Source organism: Oncorhynchus gorbuscha, linkage group LG19 (genome assembly GCF_021184085.1).
Source record: "Oncorhynchus gorbuscha isolate QuinsamMale2020 ecotype Even-year linkage group LG19, OgorEven_v1.0, whole genome shotgun sequence".
Lineage (NCBI taxonomy): Eukaryota > Metazoa > Chordata > Actinopteri > Salmoniformes > Salmonidae > Oncorhynchus > Oncorhynchus gorbuscha.
In genome coordinates this window covers 17,865,539-17,887,416 of record NC_060191.1, presented here as the reverse complement: position 1 = coordinate 17,887,416, position 21,878 = coordinate 17,865,539, and the positions used below count along the sequence as shown (strand labels likewise).

Genomic DNA, 21,878 nt, shown 5'->3' with positions numbered 1-21,878 from the left:
AGATTATGCATATGTTCGTTGGGTGTTTAGTATGAATGCATTCTAATGTTAATGGATGATTGTGGATGTGTGTGTGTGGGTGTCTGTCCTTACGTCTGAGTGTGTGTGCCCAGTGTGTTTCCTACCTGTTCAGTCAGTATATCCCCCAGTTGGTTGATAGTAAAGTTGGTACTGCTCCCAGGGGCCAGGCTGTGTGTGCGTCGTGTCATAAGCTGGGAAAGGAAGTGCGTGTGTAGCGCCATCAGCTGCTCCAGACAGGGGAAGACAGCGTGCGCCACGCCCGGCTCCAGCAGCACCTCGTCCAGCATGCCCTGCCGGAACACCCCCTCCATGATCCGCAGAGTTCTCACGTGGTGGAACTCTGTCTGGATCAGCTCTGAGAGGGGCACAGAGAGGAGAACAGACAGAGTTATGGACACAGTACCTTTACATAACACACACACACACACACACACACAGAGACAGAGAGAAGAAAGGGATAGAGAGACAGAAAGAGATAGGAATAGAAAGGAATATAGCGAGAGATAGAGCGACAGAAAGCGAGAGCGAGATAGAGAGAGAAGAAGAGAGAGAGAGAGAAATCGAGAGAAAGAGTGAGGAAGAGAGGTGTTCTCACCATAGATGACGTCCTGTCTCTTGATGACGTCTTTACGGTGCGTCTGCAGGTAGGAGGGGTCTACGGCCCGGCTCCACGAGTCAGCCTCAAAGTCCTTCCCCTCCCTCTCCAGCTCCTCCAACATGGCAGCATAGTACACCTCCCCCTCGTCGTTGAGGGACTCCATTGACATGGCTCTGTTTCTGAAGTTCAGGGAGTCTGTGGACTGAGACAGGATCCTTCGCAGCCCTAACGGTGAGTCGTCATTCAGATTCCTGGAAACACATTTTTGAACACAACAGTTACACAACGTTTCAAACAACTTCACATCAGCGCCCTGCTCGCATAGGTTAATCAATTGATGACTCTACACAGCAGCCTGCTCACCCTGCGAGGTTTTGTGTGGAGACACTCTTGGAGAGGGAGAGGCCAGAGCGGACACGGCGAGAGCCCAGCAGGGACTGACGGAGACTGTCGGACGGGTAGATGGCTGAGCTGGGCCGCTCCTTCATCATAGGGGCTGGAGAAAGAGACAAGGGGTTCACTTGAACTTTTCCTGTCCAAAAGGATTTAAATCAATATGATGCAGTCAGTACTACATCCATATGGCAGTGGCATAGACCAGCCAACAGGTGGCAGCACCACTATATGCACATGCAGACAGGAGGCATTAATTGCGAAAGAAGGAGAGGAAATAGGATAGAAGTTGTTGAGGAAAAAAGATACTGACTTTTGGTCCTTAGAGCTACGTTCTGCAGCGCGGAGTTGTTCCTCACCAGGGCGAGCTTCTGTTGCTGCAAAACACACAGAGAAAACACGTTCAGACCAATGTCTCATCCAACAGTCAACTTCTCAAAGAATAAAGGCCCAACTTTGCTTTTCATACGCAAAACAAACCCGTTCCTTTCCCCTCTCTCCCCTCTCTTACCTTTTGTTTCATCTTGACACAGTTGGCCAGTGTGTCTCGACAGCGGTTGTGGATGGTGACATTGCAGGCTGCAACACAGAAACACAAAGATCAATTTCCCCGACACTCCACAATATCTGCATATGCACTGTTGATAAGAATGGCAACTAACTTCATGAAATCACGAGACTATTTTTGAGGCACTTGTCATTACGGTCAAGATGCGATGCTTACAGAGTGATACACATGACTGGTGAAAGGTTATGAAAGGTACCAACTCTTTCTGTTCAACATAGGGTTATCAATGACACATTGTACATTTGATACTGGCACTGACTCGAAACCTATGCTTTCCAACACCAAGTAAAATGTTATCACTGTTATTAAATCACTCCTATGTTTCAAAACACCTCTTCTCCCCTCTCTTCCCCCAGCTTTACTCTCTCTTCATTGTTAGAGTGGCTCCACTTCCTGGTACATGTTTTCTTGACAGGAAGCTCTCCTGGAATGGCGCTGGGAGGTTGAAGGGATGTCTGAGGCAGGTTATCAGTGTGTGTGTGTGTGTTCTGAGTCCTGGGAGTGTTGTTGCGTCAATATGAAACGGCATAGAAGTGTTTAAGAGAGTTCTTGCCCACTACACAGGGTTGTCTTTGTTCTAAGAGCAGCCCAAAGCTAGACACACACACACACACACACACACACACACACACACACACACACACACACACACACACACACACACACACACACACACACACACACACACACACACACACACACACACACACACACACACACACACACACACACACACACACAGAGAGAGAGAAAGCAGAATCTCCTTTACAAAACTCTACATATTCCTTTACTTTAGTCTTTCCCATGTCTCTGCCCAGATTACACATTTGCTACCAAAGCAGGCTAAATACAGCCAAAACACTTGTCAGAAGTATGCTTTGCTTTGGTGGGGTGCATTTCCTAGGTGCCGTTCCTATTTTCAACCAATAGTTTCCACGCACATGAGAGGGAACACAGGGCTAAAAATACACTCTTTTCAGGGTGTGTTCTCCATAAAAGCCAACATTTTACAGAGCATGGACTCAGCTAACAAGCTTTCTACTTAAACCTCAAAATGAGAGGCACACTGTGGCTCATTCATCGCTCAAACTCTCACAACACATGCATACCCTTACACACACACACACACACACACACACACACACACACACACACACACACACACACACACACACACACACACACACACACACACACACACACACACACACACACACACACACACACACACACACACACACACACACACACGCTACAAACAATTTAAACATACTCAAAGCTACTCACACACCACTCCTTACGGAAGGGCAAACACATCCAGTAGATAATGTCCCGATGCTAAAACAAACAGACTAGGCCCCTTGCTCACTAAATCAACATGGCTGCCTTCTCCAAGTACTGTTAGACCCTTCCCCTAAAGCTCAACATCGCTGCTCGGAAACTAGACTGGAGACCCAACAAGAGTCATGGCATACTATTATAGATGTGTCCATACAGAGTGGATCTACAACATAGAAATGCTTTGGGGTTTCAAATACTGCCTAGAATCCCCCCTTCCATATGACACTATATTATTTACAGCTCACTTGTCTTTAGCTAATTATCATATTTATTTGGTTGATAATACTGTACACTGAGGGTACAAAACATTATGAACACCTGCTCTTTCCATGATATGGACTGACCAGATGAGTCCAGGTGAAAGCTATGATCCCTTATTGATGTCACTTGTTAAATCCACTTCAATAAGTGTAGATGAAGGATTTTTAAGCCCTGAGACAAATTGAGACATAGATTGGGTATGTGTGTGCCATTCAGAGGGTGAATGGGCAAGATAAAATGTTTAAGTGCCTTTGAATGGGGTATGGAACAGTAGGTACTAAGGCGCACCGGTTTGTGTCAAGAACTGCAAAGCTGTTGGGGTTTCACACTCAAAAATTTCCTGTGTGCATCAAGAATGGTCCACCACCCAAAGGACATAAAGCCAATTTAACACAGCTGTTAACGTGGGCCAACATCCCTGTGGAACGCTTTTGACATCTTGTAGAGTCCATGACCTGACAATTTGAGACTGTTGTGAGGGCAAAAGGGCCGGGGGGGATTCAATATTTGAAAGGTTCTTAATATTTTGTGTAATCTAGGGCCCTCAGATTACGTCAAAATGAGCCAAACAACAATGGCCTATTCGTCTTAATCTGAGTCTTTATCTGTGTCTGAGGAGGTAATCTCACATGTACTGACACAGAGCTACACACAGTAAGTTACACCCTGCTGGACACCAAGCAGGGCTCCTATTGGTCAGTTATCTGTTCATGCAGAGAACAATAAGAGGTGAAGCAGGAAATAAACATGAGTCCAAATGTTGATGAAAACAAAAACAAAATGTCTTTCTCTTCAGTAATGGAATAAAGGGTCCCTGAAATTAATTTGAAATAAATAACAATAAATAAAAAGATACCTGTGGACTTCATTCAATTTCAAACCAAACATTAATGTAAAACAAGAAGATGTACTTAATTGATTGAATACATAGACAACATTGTAAAAGCATTGACGAGAAATCCTCCCTAGTGACTCCAAACCGGAAACATCCACTCAGACTTGAAATCAATGGATTCTCCCAAAACAGGCGGTGCTGCCTACTCCACATGCACGCGCACACACACACACACACACACACACACACACACACACACACACACACACACACACACACACACACACACACACACACACACACACACACACACACACACACACACACACACACACACACACACACACACACACACACACACACCCCCCGCATCCAGCCTAAACATATGTCTCCCCAATTCACAGGGGACCTCAGATAGCAATCCCGATGTAGGACAATGTTATGACCCCGTATTAAAACGTCTCTGGGTCTCTGAGGCAATATGGCTCCCTATCAGACCACTGTGTTAAACGGGAGTGGGATAACTGTGTTACCCTCAGCTCATCCATCATTATTACTGTTAGGGACCACTAATGTCTGTGGAGGCAGAGAGGAAGAGGGATTGGGACTGTGTCTGTGTGTGTGCGTCCGTGCAGACCTGCCTGCCTATGTATGTTTGTCTACGTGTGCGTGCATGCGCGCAAGTGTGTGTGCGTCTATGTGTGCATGCATATGTGTGTGTACGTGTGTGTTAACACACGTCAGTGTGGCAGATTGCTTGTTAATCTCCCACACTCCAACTGCCAGATGCACTATTTCCAGATTACAGTCGGGGAGCGAGGTAGCAGCTGTGTATTGGGGCAAGAGGGGGGGGGGGGCATCCACCAAACAAAGAGAAAAGCCCCTCTCTCAACAGACAGTGGGCTTCATCATAGACCTACTGTATAATCTCCTGAGTCTGCATTCTGTACTGTATTTACACTATAGCTACTTTGTCATTCCCCATCTCTATATTAAGTCTTACAGGTCTAATGGTTGTGTTGCATCTGATTATAACATATTAGCAAACTGAGATGACAGTGACACGATAACACAGGAATTAATAAAAGGTAAAAACTGTGAAAAATATTAATTCAGTTTCACATAAACCTCCAAGACAAACTGACTATGACTGACCCAAGGCATGCTGCCGAAACCAATTTAAATTCTTATCTAATCTAAATCAAATAGACTCTCGACTGAAAATATCTTAACTGGCTCAGATTGTGAATATATGAACAGAGAAGCCAACAATGGTATTCCCAACCTGAAATATCAGCACACCTCAGTCCTCTCTCCTACTTAGGCATCCTCTCTCTTTCCTTTCCCCTTTCTCTCCATCTCTCCAGTGTAATTTGCAATGATAATGAATTCATGCCCCCTTCAGCCCAATACACACAAATACACACCCAGACCCGACCCTCTGAATATAATTATGCCCCCAACCCAAATCAATAGCCTATGATCAGTGTTCTATCTAAACTACAGCTGTTGTACCTCTTACTCCCAACTGCAATCTCTGTGCCCACCGTCTCTCTCATTCTCAAGTACCGGAACTCTCTCTCTCACACTCACAAACACAGGCACACAACCCCCCCCTTCGGCAGCAGACATGTGTAATCAAACCCCATGCCAAGAGCCTTCCCTCTCCCACCCCCATGCCCCTCTGTACCCCTTCCCTCCCTCTGTGCTCCCCTTCTCTGTCTGTCTGTCTGTCTCTCTCTCTTCTCTCTTTCTCTTTGAACCTGGTCTTCAGAGCCGTAGGGGTCAAGGTAACGAGGTCGAAGATGGAGCCACTATTTCCTCAACTTGAAGGACAATAAACTTCATCCATACATCAATATTCAATCAAAATAGGCAATAGGGCTTGATAAGAAGACAAAAAGCATCCCTCTTTCCCTTTAGGAATGTACGTTTGGATTGATTTAATGATAAATACAAATGTCAATCGACTATGACTGTCAATTGAATTGTCTTTGCTGCTGCTGTGGGGGCAGTGTAGTGTTATTGCATTGTATAACGCTCATTTCAAAATGGGGTAAGCAAAACAAAAATACAATCCACAGTATGGACTTCCTCTATCTCAGGCAAACTCCTCTCTGTCTGTCAATGTCATCATGCATCATCTATACAGCTTTGTCTCCTACTCTGTCTTTCTGGCTCACTTGTTTGTGAACTAATATCTCTCTCTCCCTCCCCTCTGTCTCTCTTGACCTGAGAACTGATGGCCCCTGAGGAGTCTTTTCACTCAATATGTTCTCCTCTACCTCCACCCTGTACCTGTCTTTCCCCCTCTTTATCTGTCCACCCTTCTCTCTGGATCTTCCTCTATTTGTTTGCCCCGTTTGCCCTGGAGTCTGCCTTCTCCCACTCCACCCTCTCTCCCTCTTTCTTTCTCTCTTTCTCCCCCAGCTGTTCCTCCAGGCCAGTGGAGAGAGGGGCAGGCCGTCTGATCTGTGCTCCCCACACACTAACACTATTGTCTGGACCGGGCAGGGGAAGGGAGAGGGTTCTCCTAGAAGGCAACAGCTGATTGATTCTCAAAGGGAGGGAAGGAAGGGAAGCAAAGAAAAATACTCTCTCTGTTTCCTTCTCTCTTTTTCTCAGTTATTTCCTTCTTTTGATCCATCTCTTTGGCTCATATGTCTCTTCTACCTTTATCTTTATTGACCCACACGTCCTACCCCACCTCTCTCTCTCCACCCATATTGTTTGAATCTTCTTTTTCTAGCCCCAATCTCTATCTCCTGCTTCCTCCTGCTGTTCTTTTGTTCACCCTTTCTCTTCCCAAGAAGAAAGAGAGACAGTCACACTAGACAGTCACTAACCCCTCGCACGCACGCACGCACGCACGCACGCACGCACGCACGCACGCACGCACGCACGCACGCACGCACGCACGCACGCACGCACGCACGCACGCACGCACACACACACACACACACACACACACACACACACACACACACACACACACACACACACACAGGTCATCTTCCTAACAGTTCAATATGACAACCTTGGGGCAAGATGTCTGTTGGTCCTGATCTGGTGATGCATCAATACATCAATACCCCAATAATGTTGTCGCTAATAACATTAGGCTTTTGTCTGGGCCTTGTGAATGTATGTATTGCCTACAATAATGTGTGTGTGTGTGGTACTCACTGGGGCAGCTGAGGGCCTCTTTAGCGGTGATGCTCTTGTTGCAGGCGGAACAGAGGGTGGTGGCAGACACGGTGAGGGAAGTGAAGAGGTGGCCGTTGCTGTAGCGCGCCTCCCGCTCCCGCGCCTCCTTCTCCCTCTCCTTCATCCGCTCCTTCTCTTTGTTCTGTAACCAAAGACACAAATCAGCGCCAACCGATGCAATCTGTGTGGATATGAACTGTTTTAACTCTCGCTCATCTCACACTGTCAACCGTTCTGGATATTCCACAGCTGTGAGATGCTTGTCTCGTACTCAGGTCTCCTCATCCTGTATATGCAGCATGCACTTTGTTTCCTAGAGTAAGTTTCACTGAATGAGGACAGCTGGTGCATGAGGAATTGTAAATGTGGTGTTTTCAGGAATAGTATCTCTCTCTCCCTCCCACTCAAGGAGATTGACAGCCTGGGGACTGTCTTTAATCCCATTGTTACACTACAGGGCTCTCCATGCTGCCTCAGCATAACTCAAGTGTATTCAGTGTGAGTCTGTATTTAAGCAATTGCGACTGCATGTGTCCTTGTGCATCTAAGAATGTGTGTGTGTGTGTGCACTACGCTAATTAGTATAGGTGCATTTGCAATTGTGTAGGTGTGACTAAAATGTGAATGTTCCAGTATTACTTCGCCTCTGTAACATCCAGCTGTTCCTAGCATGGTGCCTTATTTTATACCACACATTTTAAATGGCAGCCTGTCTGTCTGTGTCCAGACCAGAGCACCAGTCTATGCTGCTGGCTGTGACTCTGGCCGTGCTGCTAAGTCAGCAGAATGGTCAGGTACCAAACAGCCTTTCACAGCCGGTGGCCTTTTAGTCACAAACTAATCTCCTGATGTTGTGAACACAGACAAAGTAGTCCATCTTCAGTGGCTTTGTCACTCTCTGTTTTCCTAAATGCTCTCAGCTAATTATCAACTCCACAACACGTGGTGTTACGATGAGATTGAACCCCAAAAAAAACATTCTAACTGAAGAAACATTTTGGAACCCTTTTCTCTAAGAGTGCAGACTTCAGACCCTTGACGACACATAAGGAAAGTTAACCCGGTTGGTTTATCATAATGGGCAGCAGAGGGGTTAAACTCACCGGAACGCGCCACACAACTATAATGTTATCGGAAAGAGGAAGAGAAATAACGAAAAGGGGGATTTGTCAGGGGTTCCTTTGAGAACCTAAACAAAAGGCCTGGGGGCCCCATTGTGAGGAACTCATTCAGGACATGTCCCCCGTGGCACCATCTCAGGGGTATGTAAAACACACCCAAAGGAAAGAAAGCAGAGAGGTATGGAGAAATGGATGGAGTGAAAGAAGAAGGGAGAGGAGGTCAAACCCATCCATTTACATTAGCTAATTAAAAAGGCAACCCGCCAAGATTTTGATCTGAGGTGAAAGTGGCGCAAAGAGACTCAAGGGTAAGGACATATAGGACACACTGACACATGCAACATGCTGGTGTGATGACTAGCTACAGTTGTGACGCTGTAATGGCGGTGGAATGAGGTGAGACGGGCAGGGAGACAGCTTAGGTCCAGGACACCGGGTCCACTTTCAGACCCTCATGTCTAAACACACACAGTACGGACAGTAAGTAAACCACATTTACATTCAATCCGGTTTGAAGAGGATGAAAACAGGTGCACAATTTGGCACTGGGCACCAAGCCAATGCTTGGTAAATCTTTATAAGCTTCTCGGTAGAATTAATCCATAGAGTTTAACTGCATCCATGTAGCGTCCATCGCCTAGCAACTCCTGTACAGTATGTCTGAGGCGGGCTGGCTTTAATGGCGGTAGGATGAGCACTGCGGCAGCGTGCTCTAATCCACTCTGTCCCCCGCAGAGCAGAGGCAGGTTAGTCGACTGTTACCAAACTGCCTCCCTCGCTATTATTAATGCACAGTCAGCTCCATCAGTCAAGACCACCTTATTAAGACCTTATTCTATAGAACTGACTCTTACACTAGATATCTGGCACACTGACTGAATTTCCCCCCTTCCCCTATCCATCGCTCTCACACACTCGCTCCCTTTCCCTCTCTCGACTCCTCTCGTCTTGTCTCTCTCTATCCTACCCTCCTTATCACACTCCTCTATAGTGGATTAACAGACTGGATTAGAATCCTCTGACTCAGGGCGGATAGGGGATGGTGTGAAAGACGAGAAAGCTAGATAGTGAGCGATAGGAAGAGGGAGCGAGAGAGCGAGAAGAGTGAGTGAGATTGCTAAGAGCATTTAATTGAGGGAAAGAATGCCACATTGCAGTTTTTGAAGAGCGGCGCTGCTGGTAAATTGTTACCAAATGGGCGTAATGACTTTTTAATGAAAAGAGGGCGGGGCAGTGGGGAGGAAGAGAGAAGCTGCTGTTATAGACCAGGGATTAGAATATACTATTAAGGGGCGGATTAGGCAACAGACTTAACCTCTGCCCAAGCCTTCCAGATATCTAACCTTACTCCACTGAGGAATTTACACTGTTTGGTGGATGAGCAGAAGACAAGGCCTTCTTGCTCTCTCTCTATTTGGTCTCTCTCTCCCTCTACTCAATTCAAATGTCTTTATTGCATTACAATAGACATATCACAAGGAAAAGGCTAGGAAGTAAGACTGGGAAAGTGTGTACTATGAAGAAATTAAGAGTTCATTTCCACGACGCCATATCCACAAATGTTTTCATCAGAAAAGATTGCTTCTGGGTACCGTCATGTGTGTGTAAAATATTACTGTTCTCAGATTTTCCATTCATAGATTTTAGAATTATATGAAAATGTGTTTAGCTGGAATGGAATGTTCCTCTCCTGTATATTTGACTGTGATACGTGGTTGTCTCACCTAGCTATCTTCAAATAGCTAAGTGACTTGCCTTGTTAAATAAAGGTTAAATAAAAACATTAAAATAAATGAATGCACTTAAGAGCACCTGCTAAATGAATAAAATGTCAATGGTGAATGTTCTACAGACAGATCTCACATACAGTGGCAAGACAAAAGTATGTGAACCCTTTGGAATGACCTGAACCTCTGCATAAATGGTCATCAAATTTGATCTGATCTTCATCTAAGTCACAACAATAGACAAACACAGTCTACTTAAACTAATAACACACAAACAATTATACGTTTTCATGTCTGATTTGAACACACCGTGTAAGCATGTATGTGAACACTTGGATTTAATAACTGGTTTACCCTCCTTTGGCAGCAATAACCTCAACCAAAGGTTTTCTGTAGTTGTGGTTCAGACCTGCACAATGGTCAGGAGAAATTTTGGACCATTCCCATTTACAAAACTGTTTCAGTTCAACAATATTCTTGGGCCATCTGGTGTGAACCGCTCTCTTGAGGTCATGCCACAGCATCTCAATCAGGTTGAGGTCAGGACTCTGACTGGGCCACTCCAGAAGGCATATTTTATTTTGATGAAGCCATTATGTTGTTGATTTACTTCTGTGTTTTGGGTCACTGTCCTGTTGCATCACCCAACTTCTGTTGAGTTTCAATAGGCGGAAAGATAGCCTTACATTCTCCTGCAAAATGTCTTGATAAACTTGGGAATTCCCTTTTCCGTCAATGATAGCAAGCTGTCCAGGCACTGAGGCAGCAAAGCAGCCCCAAACCATGATGCTCCCTCCACCATAGTTTACAGTTGGAATGAGGTTTTGATGTTGGTGTGCTGTGCCTTTTTCTCTCCACACATAGTGTTGTGTGTTCCTTCCAAACAACTCAACTTAAGTTTTATCTGTCCACAGAATATTCTGCCAGTGGCACTGTGGAACAACCAGATGCTCTTTTGAGAACTTCAGATGTGCAGCAATGGTTTTATTGAACAGCAGTGGCTTCTTTTGTGGTGTCCTCCCATGAACACCATTCTTCTTTAGTGTTTTACGTATCGTAGACTCGTCAACAGAGATGTTAGCATGTTCCAGAGATTTCTGTAAGTCTTTAGCTGATACTCTAGGATTCTTCTTAACCTCCTTGAGCATTCTGCGCTGTGCTCTTGCAGTCATCTTTGCAGTACGGCCACTCCTAGGGAGAGTAGCAACAGTGCTGAACTTTCTCCATTTATAGACGATGTCTTACTGATGAACATTAACGCTTTTAGAGATACTTTTGTAACCCTTTCCAGCTTTATGCAAGTCAAGAATTCTTCATCTTGGGTCTTCTGAGATCTCTTTTATTCGAGGCATGGTTCACATTAGGCAATGCTTTTGTAAATAGAAAACTCAAATTTTGTGAGTGTTTTTTAAAGGGCAGGGCAGCTTTAACCGACATCTTCAATCTCGTCTCATTGATTGGACTCCATGTTAGCTGACTCCTGACTCCAATAAGCTTTTGGAGAAGTCATTAGCCTAGGGGTTCACATACTTTTTCCAACCTACACTGTGGATGTTTAAATGATCTATTCAATATAGACAATAAAAATACAATAATTGGTGTGTTATTAGTTTAAGCAGACTATGTTTGTCTGCTGTGATTGAGATGAAGATGTCTAATTTTATGACCAATTTATGTAGAAATCCAGATAATTCCAAAGGGTTCACCTACTTTCTCTTGCCACTGTAACTGTATTGGGGGGGGGGGGGGGGGGGGGGGAATGCATTCATTCATTTTATATTGATGCCACAAATGCATACTTTGTACAGTTCTTTTAACCTAGCAGTGGCACTTATTTCTGTGAGAGTGAGGTGGATATGTAGCAATCTGCCAAAAAAAAGTAGCATTATTTGTCTTTCTGAAATGAAACCATCAAGTGATAGATTTTAAAGGAATACATGTATATCATTGAACAACACCATACCATGAACACAGACGGAAGAAAATCACTCCAATCTCTTCCATAATTTCTTTTCAAACAATAAAAACTAATTTACCAACATTTCTGAAAAAGGATATACACTGAGTGTACAATACATTAGGAGCACCTTCCTAATATTGAGTTGATCCCCCTTTTGCCCTCACAACTGCCTCAAGTCGGGACATGAACTCAATGTGCCGAAAGCGTTCCACAGGGATGCTGGCCCACGTTAACTCCAATGCTTCCCACAGTTGTGTCAAGTTGACTGGATGTCCTTTGGGTGGTGGACCATTCTTGACCCACAGGAAATTGTTAAGCATGAAAAACCTAGTAGCGTTGCAGTTCTTGACATGCTCAAGCTGGTGCGCCAGGCACTTAAATATTTTGTCTTGCCCATTCACCCTCTGAATGGCACACATACACAATCCATGTCTCAATTGTTTCAAGGCTTAAACATACTTCTTTAACTGCTTTCCTCCCCTTCATCTACATGGATTCAAGTGGATTTGACATCAATGTGACATCAATAAGTGGTCACAGGTTTCACCTGATCAGTCTGTGTCATAGAAAGAGCAGGTGTTCTTAATGTTTTGTACACTCAATGTACAGTGTATAGTCCCCCTCCCCTCCTCCTCTCTCATAGGATTCCCCTGTATCAGATATCTGTCCTTGGCTGACCCTCAGAATGTCTGGACGCCAGAGGAGAGCTACTGGTAAAAATCTGTAGTCGACTTGTTTATTAAACTGCCTCTCCCGTACTCCTGGCCAGTCTGAGAGGAGACCACATTACAGTGTGTTGAGTTAATCAGCCTAAGGAGGCCTCTAGTGTCCATGACCCTACCTCCGTAAGACCTCACCCCCAACCACAAGACCCTGAGATAACATCCTATTTGGCTGTATAAGCGTCATAGGATCAACTTCTCAGTGATGATCAGATTTAAAAAATAGAAAATATATTTTACCTTTATTTTACTAGGCAAGTCAGTTAAGAACAAATTCTTATTTTCAATGACGGCCTAGGAACAGTGGGTTAACTGCATGTTCAGGGGCAGAACGACAGATTTGTACCTTGTCAAATCGGGGATTTGAACTTGCAACCTTCCGGTTACTAGTCCAACGCTCTAACCACTAGGCTACCCCGATGAAGGGCTAGGGATTCAATCAAACATCTACTATGGAATGTGTGATTGTATTTTGATTGTATTACGGAAAACCCGCACTGGGAGAAATATCTCCTTTGAACGTCGTACACTGAAAAAAAGGCTGTCACCACCAAACAGGATGTTGAACCAAGATTACATCATAATACCTGTATTTTTACATCCATGTTTCAATCTAAAATGAGATACTTTACACACGTGCGTCAGGTGTGTCTACAGAGAATGAGTATCCTGCACAAGGCCATAAAAGCAGTATACAAATCTCACCTGGGGATTATGAACCAGTATCCCCTCAGGTCACAAGCCTCTACCCTAACCACCACTATGCCATTTAACAGTATCCCAGTCTGAACTCTGACCCCAGACAGGTAAGACACAGAGATAAAAGAGCTGTTAACATGCTGCTGTGGTGAACAACACAAACAACCAGCAGGTCAATAAACCTGCTATAGGGGAGTGATCAGAAAAATGTATGATGAGGGCAACTTTCCTTGTTATGTTGGATGGGGGAGTCTATCGTAGACTTTGTCTCTCAGTGGTCGAAGAGCACCTTTGGCCAAATTCAGCCAGCCAGCCAGTAGCATGGCTAATCCTTTGTTTGGTCAATTCATATTAGACTGGCACTGGTGTCTATATAAGGTGGCATGTATTACTTTTTTTAGATGGAAGGAAGTTACCTAATTGGTTTACTGTAAGCAATGAAGCTTGGGTATGCTGCTGGGATCTGGCTTTATTGATGCTAATGGTTAACCAAGAGGTTGGCATGACCAAGAATTTAGCCAAATAGATACAGATACACAGTGCTAGGCAGATAACATGGAGTTCTGTGTGTATGCAGAGACATATACTGAGCAAAAATATAAAAATGCAACAATTTCAAAGATTTTACTAGGTTACAGTTCATAGAAGGAAATCAGTCAATTGCAACAATTCACTAGGCCCCAGTTTATGGATTTCACATGACTGGGCAGGGGCACAGCCATGGGTGGGCCTTGGAGGGCATAGGCCCACCCACTGGAGAGCCAGGCTCAGCCAATCAGAGTGAGTTTTTCCCCACAAAAGGGCTTTATTACAGACAGAAATACTCCTCAGCACCCCCACTATAACACATGGGCAAGGGTGCAGACATTGGACTTGGGAGAAAGGTCCACCCACTGGGGAGCCAGGCCCAGCCAATCAGAATGAGTTTTCCCCCACAAAAGGGCTTTATTACAGGCAAAAAAGCTTTTTGTGCGTATGGAATATTTCAGGGATCTTTCATTTCAGCTCATGAAAAACGGGACCAAAACCTTACATATTGCGTCTAGATTTTGGTTCAGTATATAATAAATAGAATGGACATTACTATTTAAAGCAATTGTCAAAATGTTTTTATGCCACACGTCCATTTCTGATGAGTCAGTTTCCAAGTGTCAAACCAGTTTTCCTGCCGCAACAATAAACACTTCATATTTATCATGACACTTCTACAAAGTCTAGCATGCACTTTACTGGGCTGCCATGACAGATGAGGTCAGAGGAGTTTCAGATGAGATGGACAGAGAGCCATATAGATGCTTCCCTTTCTATTTCTATGAAGGGTGCTATCTGGAAGCGACAAGACTCAGGAAGTCTCTGTTCCCTTTCAGACTGCGATACTGGCATCTGTTGTTTTCAGGGGACTGAACACATTTGCAGATGCCTGAGAATGTGAATGTGCTCACTTTTGGTCCCTCTATTATAAGCTTCTATGAAGACATGTCATTCACTCCCCTTCCTGGAACCAAACAGCCTCAGAGACTCAGACACAACAAAACTAAACAGGAAAGGGAGAAACAAAACTCACAATGTGCCTGAAAAACATAGTTTGGAAATGGGTTTGTATACACAGTCCAGACATTTTTGTAAAAAGCCGTTTTTGTCTCAGTAATTCTGCCAAAATGTCCATGCTAGTGCTTCAGTGTTGACATCACACACCGGAAGTTCATTATACCGACTTCCTGTTTCATGGATAAGGCAGTGGAGCCAGAGGAGAGCTTGTTAAACTATTTTGTTCAGTCTGACTGACTTAGCAGACATTTTAGTCATTTTTTCTGTTGTATAACTGGATATGTAGTGAATGTAGTTTAAGTAAAGAACAGTGACAACCCACTGGGCAAAGAAATGGTTGAATCAACATTGCTTCCATGTCATTTTAACACTAAGATTGAATGTAATGACGTTTAATCAACGTGGGAAACTGATTGGATTTGTAAAAAGTCATCAGCGTGACAGAATTGAGGCCTTTTCCACCCAACTTTTAACCTAAATCCAATGACATGGTTACATGTTTTGTTGATTTCACGTTGAATTCAAGTTAGTTGACAACTCAACCAAATGTAAATCAAAACAAGACATTGAAATGACGTCGGTGCCCAGTGGGAAGTTCTAATCAACTAGAAATTTGAACCATAGGCCTTCTACTAACTAAATGACTGGGAACTATAGTATGGACGCTGTAAACACAAATGTTTATTAACTTATAACAAATAAAAAGTTCAATAAAACAATGTTTAAAAATGCATTAAGACTGTAAATACATTCATCATGTATTACACATCATGTAGCTCATAACACTGATTCAATGCTAAAATAAATGATATAGCTTTGTTTTGATGTGTACGCCCACTATTGCTCTCCCTTAAGTAAACTCATTATCCACAGAGTGTAGTCATAAGTTATTACAGCCAGGCAATAACAAGCTTGGCTGATCCTGGTTCCGGTTGACTGAATAGCTTCGGCTGTGTCCTCTCCTCTCCTCTGTTTATGTGTCATGTATTCTTTTTGCCGACCCACTTTCAACCCAGGATGTAGAGAGAGCACACAACCTGAAGGAGAAGAAGGGTTCAACTGTGTGACGCCAGCTCACTGAAGCGCGATCAGCGCAGTCTAATCTGAGGGGTGAATAAGTGGTCAACTAACCTCGGAATGACATCACTAACTAATGATGAGACAGAAAGTCATTTGTGCACAAAGGATTCCCAGAATACCACACTAGAATGCATACAGAAACTGAAGTTAAATCTGAAAACAAATGTAAACGTGACACTATTGATATAGTTCGAAATTTACGGGGGACATATGCCAGTGGTCCCCAATGAGATTATGTTCCTCAAATGATATATGTAAACAGTCAAAAGCCATTGTGCAGACGGCCTCTATTTGAGTTCATCAAACTAAACCAAGGTGTGTCGGGCAGGAAGGGCTGTCCTTGCGACATCACAGGAAAGTCCCATTGACATGCCATAACAGAGTTAGTGGTAGTCAGCATGTGGACATACACTGGGAGAACAAAGCCCTTTTTGCCTTTGCTTGCGACACAATCGGTCTGCGGAAGCCCAGGATCTCCTTCAGGTTAACCCCGTGTCGTGCGTGAAGAGCGGAGGCTTAATGGCAGTCCCTCTGTTCTAGGAGAGGAGGAAGGGGGCGGGGGGGAGGTCGTCTTATGGGAGAGAGTGTGCTTGCTACTGTCCGCTGTAGCAGAGAGAGAGAGGCTGAGAGAGAAGAGCCCTGGTTAATGGGCCATAAACAATGTGCTTGTCTGTTGTCTTTCTCATTTCAGATGACACCAACAGCTTAGAGTGAAAAAAAATGATATCTAATGATTAATTAAATATCCTCAGAACGACCTTTGTGAACAGCAGTCACCAGTCGCCATAGCACGTATGAATGACAGTAAAAAGAGTGATGGAATAGCTACACTACGAAGCGTCACAGCTTGATCAGATCGTCAATAGCAACATGGAGAGTCTCTGCCTAAACACCCCAAAAAAGGAGTGAAGTTCAAGGTGTTCTCTGTCTAGACAAAAAGTCCTCCTCCATCTCCTCTTAGGTCATCTAACAGAGAGAGTGAGTATGAGGGAGAGAGAGAATGAAACAGGGATACCTAGGAAAGAGGGAGAGGCTTGGAGGGGAAGACCCACGAGAGCAGGAGGCTGAAACGACTGAAGGAGAAAAAGAGAGACCTAAGTGAGAAATAAATGCATCTGGGATGAAAGGGGGGGGGGAGAAAAAGCAGACAGATGGAGAAACGGATACAGGGGGAAGAGAGAGAACCCCAGAGAGAGGTAGAGAGATAGAGAGAGTGATGTGGCGAGGAAACAAACGAGGAGAAGAGAATACCTGACACAGCGAGAGAGCCTAGCAGGTAACTGGATTTCAGCGTGTATTGATGGAGGAACAAAGAAATAGAGAGCAGACAAAGAACACAAAGAGGGATGGAGAAACTGGAGACACTGGGGAAGAGAACTACTGGATGTGTTTAGAACTCTATCCTAAGGGTTACTAAATGTATCGGAAAAATACATTGAGTGTGTGGATCCATAGTTCTCATCTTAGTGTGTATGTGTGTGCATTCAGTACGTGCATGCATGTGTGTGTGTGTGTTTGTGTGGCAGCAAAGGGGAGGCATGGATATAGTATCTGTGTGCTGTATGTGTGTGGTAGCAGGGGAAGGTGGTCATTATAATAGTGTGAACGTGTCCATCCTTTGCATGTTCCTGTAGGAGAGGAGACTACAGACGTAGGATCTTAATTTGAGCCAGTTTGCTACACCAGGAAAATAACCTTGCATGAACAGGAAATGTGGATCATAATTCATGGAAATATTTTGTAGGGCAAATCAAGCCTTTTAAACCTTGAATAACCTACAAGTTTGCATTTAAAATTTGCAGCAACAAAAGAGTGATCAAATAAAGATCCTACATCTGTATCAGAGACAGATGGCATCCATCATGAGGCTTAGTACACTATGACCTTGATGATGTGAGGCGAGCCCACACAGTTATGTGGGAAAACAAATGTCTGCCCCCTAGTTAGCACCTGACTGTCCCAAGGGCACATTAATTAATAACAAGTACAGCTACACCCCCCCCCGCCCACACACACACATGTAGGATTTAAAACTTGAAATGTATTTGAGGTTTAAAAGGCTTCTGATGTTTGTAATTTCCACTTAGAAATTTCAGACCTGATTTTCCCTTTGCGAAAAACATATCAATGTCCATTCATTATATCTACATAATAACTCACATTTCCTATTGTTGTAGGATTATTCTCCTGCTGTACCAAACTGGCTCAAATTAAGATCCTACATCTGTACACACACACACAAACTGACTTATGGAACAATTCCTTACAAAAGGTACGGCACTCATAAACAGTAGAGAGAGAGAGTTGTTGCCCAGTAGGAGTCCACATACCAATGTTTTATGGTTACAATTATTTCCCCTAGGTCTTATTTCTACCACTACAACATAAAATAACAGAAGCATCTTAATCTGGGGAAATCTGTTTTCATAATCAATAAACATATTTAATCCTTAAAAAATGTTGCTAACTATCAACTAAATCAAAACAAATTGGATTAGGAGAGTGAAATGCTTACTTACGAGGCCCCTAACCAACAATGCAGTTCAAAAAAATATGGATAAGAAATAAAAGTAACAAGTAATTAAAGAGCAGCAGTAAAATAACAATAGCGAGACTATATACAGGGGGGTACCGGTACAGAGTCAATGTGTATGGGCACCGGATAGGTAATATGGTAATATGTACATGTAGGTAGAGTTATTAAAGTGACTATGCATAGATGATAACAACAGAGAGTAGCAGAGGTGTAAAAGAGGGGGGGATGCAAATAGTCTAGGTAGCCATTTGATTAGCTGTTCAGGAGTCTTATGGCTTGGGGGTAGAAGCTGTTTAGAAGCCTCTTGGACCTAGACTTGGCGCTCCGATACCGCTTGCCGTGCGGTAGCAGAGCCGCTGGAGTCTGACCACTTTTAGGCCTTTCTTCTGACACCGCCTGGTATAGAGGTCCTGGATAGCAGGAAGCTTGGTGCAGCTGTAGAACATTTTGAGGATCTGAGGACCCATGACAAATCTTTCCAGACTCCTAAGGGGGAATAGGTTTCGTCATGCCCTCTTCACAACTTTCTTGGTGTGCTTGGACAATGATAGTTTGTTGGTGATGTGGACACCAAGGAACTTGAAGCTCTCAACCTGCTCCACTGCAGCCTCATCGATGAGGGGCGTGCTCGGTCCTCTTTTTCCTGTTCATCTCCTTTGTCTTGATCACATTGAGGGAGAGATTGTTGTCCTGGCACCACACGGCCAGGTCTATGACCTCCTCCCTATAGGCTGTCTCATCGTTGTCGGTGACCCCAGGACAAAACATAAAATGGATTGCTCTTGGTCTTTGTTAGCCTACCAAACAGAGGAATCTGGGCATTTAGGGTTACTGCTGTTTTCACTGAACAATATTCCAGTTTAGTGCACCGCTTCAATTCAAAATGATGATCCCTGAAAGAAGAGTGCCTTTTTGTCTGTCTGTGATGAGAACGGAGGAGAGAGGAGACAGAGCTCAGATGGTAGGCCAGGTCCTTTCAGCTCCAGCTGTGATAACCATCTATGCCCAGACAGTCATTTCAGCATGGTCAGAGAGAGCCATCACATGCTTTGTGCTAATATTAATTTATATTAGTGATCGGGGGGAAAAAATCTATGCAGTTACATATTGCAATATACATTTTGGACAACATTATATCAATATTTGAATCTAGCCCTAATTTATAGTCTCATTTTGTGTATTTCCCACTGATAAGAATGACTAGATAGGTTTTCACTAGTAATCCTATTCAGATCAGTGCTTATGAAAGACAGGATAATGTGATGAAGCTACAGTATTTCAGTCTGCTGGGTAATTACTGTAGCAGACTCAACCCAGTAGCAGCCACTCAGGGGGAGTGTGAGGGGGGCACTGGGGCTATTGACTGGTCATCAGGTTCACACAGGGTGTTGTTTGTTTTAAGAAGCTCTCTGATGAGTTCACTTCCTGTGACTCTGGCTTTAGTTAGTTTGGGTTCCACACCTGACCCCCACTCAGTCACCTCTAGTGGGGGTTTCACAAAGGCAATGCTAAGACTCCAAAGAAAACACCTGTAATAAAATGCTAGCTATTGCAACACCCAAACCCCTTACACAAAGTCCTTTACCTACAGACTACTAAGCACCCCTCCACCTATCCTTATTTCTCCTAAATGTTTTCTTTCCTCCCGCTCTTTTGTAACTACTCGCTAGCCTGACAACTGAGTCTTCCCCCCTGCTCTATGACCGCCGAGAAGAAACATAGCATGGCGTTTGGCTGGAGCATGTGGCTGAGTAGCCAGCCAAACCTGTCGCTCTCCTCTTCCTCAATCTCTAATCCTCCTTCTCTCTCACTTTCTCTCCTCCCTCCACATGTGATTGGTCCATTCCCCTGCCAGTCTAGTCAACAGCTGTGAGGTGAACCCATGGTCTGTTACCAGGCTGACTGGAAGAACGTTTTCACAGCCCCCTAAAGCAACACTGTTGACACAGGTGCAGTCACACACTGGTGACCACAATGACCGTGTGTGATCTGTCGACAGACGGTGAGATGGTGTGCCCATGTGTTTGTGTGTGTAGTAGTAACCCATGAACACAAGTGTTTGTGTGTGTGCGTGCATGTTGTATAGTGTATGGTCTGTTTGTCTGGCTTTTCACCCCACCGACACCCTACCCACCCCCCCGACCCCCTACCCACCCAAACTATAACCAAACCACCCACTCTCTAATTCCCTCTGCCACATCACCTCTCTCCCTCTCCGTTCCTTTTTCTAATTTACTTCTCATTCCTCTCATATTACAACCTTTGAGAAAGCCATTGTGGAGATGTGTGTGTTGGTGAGGTGGACAGAGAGGGAGGTGCTGTATGGAGGGAGAGAGCAAGAGAGGGTGAGAGAGCGAGAGGGGGGGGGGGACAGGTGAGGTGCTTTGTCAGCATCAGTCACACACTAGCCTGTAACCGGATCCTTGCTGTCCCTAGAGCTCTGAAAGCACACCAGTTATTATATCACTCTATTCGCACAAATAGAGTGAAAAAAAACATGCTACATTTACCTGACCCTCATTGGTCTGTAAAAGCTGGAAGAGTTGAAACCAAGCATGTTCCCCACCAAACACAAAGAAAGGCCTTGTTCATTGATACAGGCCAATTGTCTTCTTTATGAGGTAATTCAAGTTATAGGATTTGAACTAGTAAATCGGATAACCAATCAATAACCTTCAGCTGCTGCTTTCTACCCAGACCTCCCTTGGCCTACAAGCCTACAGTCTATCATCCCAAACACACCTTTCAGCTGCTGCTTTCTACCCAGACCTCCCTTGGCCTACAAGCCTACAGTCTATCATCCCAAACACACCTTTCAGCTGCTGCTTTCTACCCAGACCTCCCTTGGCCTACAAGCCTACAGTCTATCATCCCAAACACACCTTTCAGCTGCTGCTTTCTACCCAGACCTCCCTTGGCCTACAAGCCTACAGTCTATCATCCCAAACACACCTTTCAGCTGCTGCTTTCTACCCAGACCTCCCTTGGCCTACAAGCCTACAGTCTATCATCCCAAACACACCTTTGCCCAATCCGAACCGTAACCATTATCCAGTAAGCCTTGGACCAGCTCTCCATCCTCTCAATGACTTTAACACCACTTCTCACTCTCACTAGGGAGCAAGGGAACGTGGCCCGAGATGTTGATGTTTATTTCCCATTTTCTCTTTCATTCTCTTCCTCTGCCCTTAACCTTCCCTCTCTATTTTGTCACATGACTGAGCGGTTCAGGCACATTAACTGGGCACTCCTTACTCCTGG

At 44.4% G+C, this 21,878-nt stretch overlaps 1 protein-coding gene across 7 annotated transcripts in view; it reads right to left on the bottom strand.

Moving 5' to 3' along the window:
• LOC124005245 (rho guanine nucleotide exchange factor 2-like) overlaps positions 1-21,878 on the bottom strand; it is a 57,033-nt gene that overhangs the window by 8,047 nt on the left and 27,108 nt on the right. For all 7 annotated transcript variants that reach the window (XM_046314317.1, XM_046314318.1, XM_046314321.1 and 4 more), the window contains 6 exons: positions 7,204-7,366; positions 1,524-1,591; positions 1,326-1,389; positions 983-1,115; positions 617-870; positions 126-376 (listed from right to left, as the gene is read on the bottom strand). In XM_046314317.1, the coding sequence (XP_046170273.1) occupies positions 126-376; positions 617-870; positions 983-1,115; positions 1,326-1,389; positions 1,524-1,591; positions 7,204-7,366 (933 nt within the window). The remainder of the gene's footprint in view (positions 1-125; positions 377-616; positions 871-982; positions 1,116-1,325; positions 1,390-1,523; positions 1,592-7,203; positions 7,367-21,878) is intronic.